Genomic DNA, 6,085 nt, shown 5'->3' with positions numbered 1-6,085 from the left:
GACTCACTTTCAAGAACTCTTCATCTTGATACTTATTGCTTTATTATTACTATTATTATTTCTTTTTGTATTTGTAGTTTGTTGTTTTCTACACTCCGGTTAAATGCCCTAGTTGGGTGGTTATTCATTGATTCTGTTATAGTTATTATTCTATAGATTTATTGAGTACTCCCAAAGAAAGATAGATTTCAGGGTTGTAAATGATGACATAGATATACATTGATAATAAAATTTACTTTGATTAGACTTCTTGCTCTTATATGGATTATTGGTGAGGCATTCCCTTTTGCCATTTGTGACTCTGCATCAAAGTAATTAGGAAGGTTTCACTGTTGGACCAGGTGAGCATCCATGGCTCCTTCACACCTCTACATTTGTTCTCTCATCAAAAAGGGAGAAAAAGAAGAAAAAATACTAAGGTAGGGTTAATGGGTTCATTGTCCATTCAGAAATCTGATGGTGGAGGGGAAGAAGTTGTTCCTAAAGCATTGAATGTGAGTCTTCAGGCCTCCTCCTTCTTGATGGTAACCATGAGAAGAGGGCAGGTCCTGGGTGATTCAGGTCTTTAATGATGGATGCTGCCTTTTTTGAGGCATTGCCTTATGAAGATGTCTTCTGCGCTGGGGAGACTAGTTTGCAACCTTCTGTAGCTTATTCCTCTTCTTCTTCGGTGGTTGGAACCCAGCTTAATGGTGCTTTACTCCCATCTTCTGCTCTGGAGTGTGGATCAGATGATAGACCTACATTCTAAATCCCGTCACCCATTCTCTCTCTCTGTCTCACACACACACACACACACACACACACACACACATCTACACTTTATCCTTCCTTCTTTGGCCATCCTAGTACCTTATTCCTGCTTAACCATCATATTCTATTAAAAAGACCCTTGTACCCCTTAAGAAAGCTAAAAGAACCCTGACTTGTGCTCTCTCACCCCATGCCCAGTAACCCTTTTAAGGTGAATTCCTCCGCCCCCAATTCCCTTAGATTAATTCTCATCATCTCTCTGTATCCCATACTTCCTGCAACTCAGAACTACATGCTCTACTGACTCCTTTTCCTGATATTCCTCACACAATCCTGTCTGGTGTTTCCCTACAATTTCAATGTTTTGTTTAGTGTGCAGTGCCCCAGCCTTAACCTAGTCCACACAGTTTCCTATCTTCTGTATCCACTGCCTACCCTAGTACCTGTAACACTCTTTTGAATTTGATATAAATGCCTCCCTTTCCCTCTCTTTCCCATCTTTCTTTCCCCATTTGGATGATTTTTTCCCCAGATTACATACTTAGCTTATTCCAAACCAGTGCAGTAGTTCCTCGGTACTAGTGTGTGATCCCACGACTTCCCCTTCGTGAAATCCAAAATGCCGTGAGAGGTATAAGAATTTTTCAAACTTGGCCAGCAAACAAACTGCAAGAGCTGGTACGCTGACCTAGTAAACACAGGACACCTCCTCTTCTGCAATCAGTCTCCTTTCCAGAAGCCGTGTTTGTAGAGGAGCAGACTGTTAGCAGGCTTTTTGCACTGTGATTGACTCATCATCGCTTCCTGCTATAATGACCCACCCCATCTCCCCCCCCATCCCTACCTCCTCCTCTCCCCCCACCCATCCCCCATGAATATTCCCCGTAATAGTTCTGATCAGAGCCAGCGTTCCCGACTCAGCTGGATTTCAGCCAAGATCCAGCCAAATAGTCATATTTTTGAACTCTGCTTTTCAAATTAATTAATATATAACTATCAAGAGAGTTCATGCCGACTCTCAATGGCCTGAGCTGTCACATGTAAAAATGTGGAATTCAGAAATAATCACTTGGCCTTTCATGCCTGCTCCACTCATGAGCCTTTGATCTCACCACTCGTCTCCTGTACTCACTCAATATATCCCGATTCCTTTTAATATCCACAAACCTGATAACCACATTCAGCGGCTGAACATCCACAACTCCTGTGGTTTCAAAGATATGTTACATTCTGGATAAATAAATCTCTTGTTATGTATGTCCTGTGTGGCTAATCCCCTAGTTTGATTCTGTGACCCCCCCCCCCTCAGTTATGGGCACCCCAACCACTGGGAACCTCATCAGTTCTGTCCTGTGTGTTTCAATAAACTGATCTTTCATTCTTCCATGCTCATGTGATAAGCGATTTCAGAAATCAGGCCGAAGGAACCTCACACAGAATGCTGGAAGAACTCAGCAGGCCAGTCAGCATCTACGGAAGACAGAAAAATGTCGATGTTTTGGACCGAGATCCTTCAGGATCCAAGGCCATGCACACAAAATGCTGGAGGAACTCTGCTGGCCATTCAGCATCTATGTTTTGTCTTTTCCATAAATGCTGACTGGCCTGCTGAGTTCCTCCAGTATTTTGTGTATGTGTGTGTGATTTTGCTTTGGATTTCCAGCCTCTGAAGATTTTCTTGTGCTCCTGATGAAACCTCACTCCACTTCATCGACTGTAAATGCATCCTTATTAGGTTAGGAGACCAATCTATTCACAATGTCCTGGTAATAATTAATTTTACTCATATATATACTCTTTTTTAATAATTAATAATAACTAAAGTTTCCATATTCCATTGCCAAGCAGGCCATACAAATTGCGGATCTATGTACAAGGTCAGACGGGGCTATCTGAATACCATCTCTTCTCAATCTCTTATCGTTTAAAAGACGCAAAGTGCATGATCTGATGTTTCCACGTTACCTTCTGTACACTACGACCTTGCTTGTCCGCTAACCTATTTCCCCAGAAGTTTCTCTGCATCCTCCTCACAGCTGACACTGATACCCTACCTTGTGTCTCAGCAAACTTCACTTACAACCTGAAAGCGATGAGGATATTCCTGTTGTGTTATTCCATCCCGTCAACCTTTGTCCAGGCCTGTGCCCTGGACAGGACACTTGCAAGACCTTCCAGGCGCAGATCCATGGTCTCGCAAGACTAACGGATGCCACCCATCCAACCTGTTTATAAGTTTCTGGTTTGTTATACTTCACGACTTGCACTGTACTCTTGCTGCAAAACAACAATTTTCACAACATGCGTCGGTGATAATAAACCTGATTCTAAAGTTCAAAGTTCGTTTATTATCAAAGTATGTGTATATTATACAACCTTGAGATTTGTCTCCTTACAGGCAGCCACAAAACAAGGAACCCAACGGGACCCATTTAAAAAGACTGACAACCAGGCAATACGCATAGAGAGAGAGAGATTTAAAAAACACACAAACCATGCACACAATAAAAGCAAGCAACAGCATGCGGGATGAAAGTGAGTCCACTGGGATGAAGCCGGGAACAGGCCCACAGCCTCAGCCTTGGTGGAGCCAACACTGTGGAGACTGGACTCAGACTTCTGAGGTCGAGAGAGTGGACCTGCCCCAGTGCAGCAGCTTTTCCACTTTAAAAACTCTCCAGACAACGTCAGACACGATGGACAACCACCATCTCTGTGGTGGTGAGGTTCTCAAGAGAAAGCTGAGACACATTACAAAAGACAATACATTTTTAGACATTGTTGCTTCCTCAGAATTTTATTTTGTTTATGATCGACCGCTTGAAGTTGAACACAAATATAATTTCAGACTACTTGTATCACGTAGAACTTCGGAGAAACAAAGAAATGAACTTTCATTGAATATGATGTGTTTAACTGCACAACAGTGCCAACGCTTTGCAATAGTTTACCTAAGCCAAAAATAGTTTGATGATTTTCATTTGTACTCAGTGTCTGAGGCTTCTCGCTTACGTATCCAACAATAACCAGCTAGCATTGATGGATTCCAGTTGCCCTGATACTGTTTCTCCATGTTTGCAATGTCCTGGTGAAACCTTTCACCATGCTCGTCACTGACTGCGCCAAGATTTGCAGGGAAGAAGTCTAAACAGAGATGCAGAAAATGAATCTTTAGTGAAATGTTGCACTTCATGGTTTTGCATGCTTGAAGCACGTTGTCAACCAGCTGCACATAATTTAGTGCTCTGTAATTGCCAAGAAAACTTTCAACTACATCCTTGAACGCCTTCCATGCAATTTTCTAGAAGTTCTTTGAATCACCTGTCATTGATGACCTGTTTGATCTGTGGACTGACAATAATGCCTTCCTTAAACGTGAATTCACTGTATTCACTGGAATTCAGAAGAATAAGGGCCAACCTAATTGACACCTATCAAATGGCGAAAGGCTTTGATAAAGTGGATGTGGAGAGGATGTTTCCTATGGTGGAAGAGTCTAAGACCAGAGGACGCAGCCTCAGAATAGAGGGACATTTGTTTAGGATGGAAATGAGGAATTTCTTTAGTCAGAGAGTGGTGAATCTATGGAATTCATTGACACAGGCAGCTGTAGAGGCCAAGTCTTTATGTATATTTAAGGCAGAGGTTGATAGCTTTTTGACTGGTCAGAAAATAAAGGGATATGGGGAGAAGGGATGTTGGGAGATTGGAGCTGAGAGGAAAATTGGAACAGACTGGATGGGCCAAATGGCCCAATTCTACTCCAATATCTTATGGTCTTCATCTTGGCACTAGTTATTCTAACTCAAATTATGAATTGTAATAGCAAACATAGGGATTCCCAAAAATGGTGTGTGATAGGGATATGTCATGATCAGCCAAAATCCGTAAGGTACACCCAGAAGTATTGGGGAAACAAAATCTTTGTTGTTCAGTGTTATCTCCTCAGCACCTTAAGGTAAACATAACTTCAGCCTGGTCTAACGCTCTTAGACCAGGTCCCCTTACCACTGGAGATGGGGTTAATGTTGGGTACACCTTCACCTTTTAACTATTTAATTATCCGTTGCCATTCGTTAAAAGACAAGGTAGGGCTTCTCTGTTGGTTGAGAGGTCGCTCAGCTCTATCACCCGCACGCCCTGTTTGTGTTTAACCAGCACGTAGTCCTTCACCCTGCTGCCGTGTTACCTTCACATCTCTGAGCTGTAACAGCACAACATTCCTGGTCTGATGACAGTGGCGGAGAGAGGCAGGAGCCAGCTTACGAACCGCAGCTGGAAGGGAAAACAGAAGGAGACCGCAATCTTGTCGTCGGCCTCAGGGACCTGCCTGGCTCAGCGACCCGGACAGCCATGCTGGCTGGGGTCAGGGCTTGGTGCTTTGGCGCCCACCCTTGCCAAACAGGTCAGAGGGCTCCACCGACCCTCCAGGTTCGGGGGTGCAGCTCAGGGCCAACAACCCCGACTGGTCAAACAAGACTGTCACGGAAACAGCAATGGAGAGAATCTGTGAGCGACAGCATGGACAGACAAAGATGGAAGATCTTCACCGATGAGCTCACGGTCGGCGGCGTTACTAAGTAATCCAGGGAAAAGTAAATGGAGTTAGTGACCCAACTCCGCCAGGGGTCCGTGCCCTCTGGCGTCCATGTCCTGTCAGATTCATGGGGGGGGGGGGGGGGGGGGTTGTGAAATTACCAGTTGTTGTTTCAGCTGAGGCTTGGCATTGGTGAACATGGGATCTCTTCTTTGTTTGCAGAGTGATAAGTCGGGACGGTCAAACTGACCAGGGTTGCATTAAACAAACTTCAGCCATGCACCTCAGAGGTAGCCAACTTGACCGTCCTTTGCTGCTGGGTATGTTGTGTGAGGAAAGCAGGTTCTAGCAGCCGTCGATGCTGTGTTGAGAACTTGACTCGGGGTTTCCAGAAGTTGTCTGCAATGTGTCGAAGAATCCCGGTTTTGGTGTCCTGGAAATCCAAAGCGGTGCTTCTGTTTTTACTTCTGATCAGTCTGCTACTGCACGTCCTGATCGCGCTGCTGCCTGTCCAGGAGTTAAATGTACAAATATGTAGCCCTGGCATACAGGGGGGTCACTCTCTCTCCCACCGGCTGCCGCTGAAGGGCAGTGACCTGCGGGGCTTTGCCGGCACCGGGACCCTGAGCCGCACATCTCAGTCCCCGGGAAAGGCGAGGGCTTCGATGTCGGCCCCTGCTCTCGACGGCACTTGGCAGCGGGGTCCCACCGGGCAGAATGCATCGAAACTGGCAGCCTTGTTTCAGCACCCGCTCTACAACATCCCCAGACCTCCGCTGTCACCCGATGACCAGC

General features: G+C 45.1%; 1 protein-coding gene across 1 annotated transcript in view; it reads left to right on the top strand.

Annotated features, from left to right (window-relative positions):
• Window positions 1-5,501: 5,501 nt before the first annotated feature.
• The window catches only part of LOC132387922 (extracellular serine/threonine protein kinase FAM20C-like), a gene marked incomplete at its 3' end in the record, with an annotated part of 25,055 nt that continues 24,471 nt past the window's right edge, over window positions 5,502-6,085 (top strand). The window contains exon 1 of the mRNA XM_059960241.1: window positions 5,502-6,085. This exon is cut by the window's right edge and continues 58 nt beyond it. Coding sequence (XP_059816224.1) covers window positions 5,695-6,085 — 391 coding nt within the window.

This window comes from Hypanus sabinus, unplaced genomic scaffold, assembly GCF_030144855.1.
Source record: "Hypanus sabinus isolate sHypSab1 unplaced genomic scaffold, sHypSab1.hap1 scaffold_2359, whole genome shotgun sequence".
In the NCBI taxonomy this organism is placed as follows: Eukaryota; Metazoa; Chordata; class Chondrichthyes; order Myliobatiformes; family Dasyatidae; genus Hypanus; species Hypanus sabinus.
The sequence above is the reverse complement of the archived record's forward strand: the minus strand, read 5'-3'. Positions and strand labels throughout refer to the sequence as shown.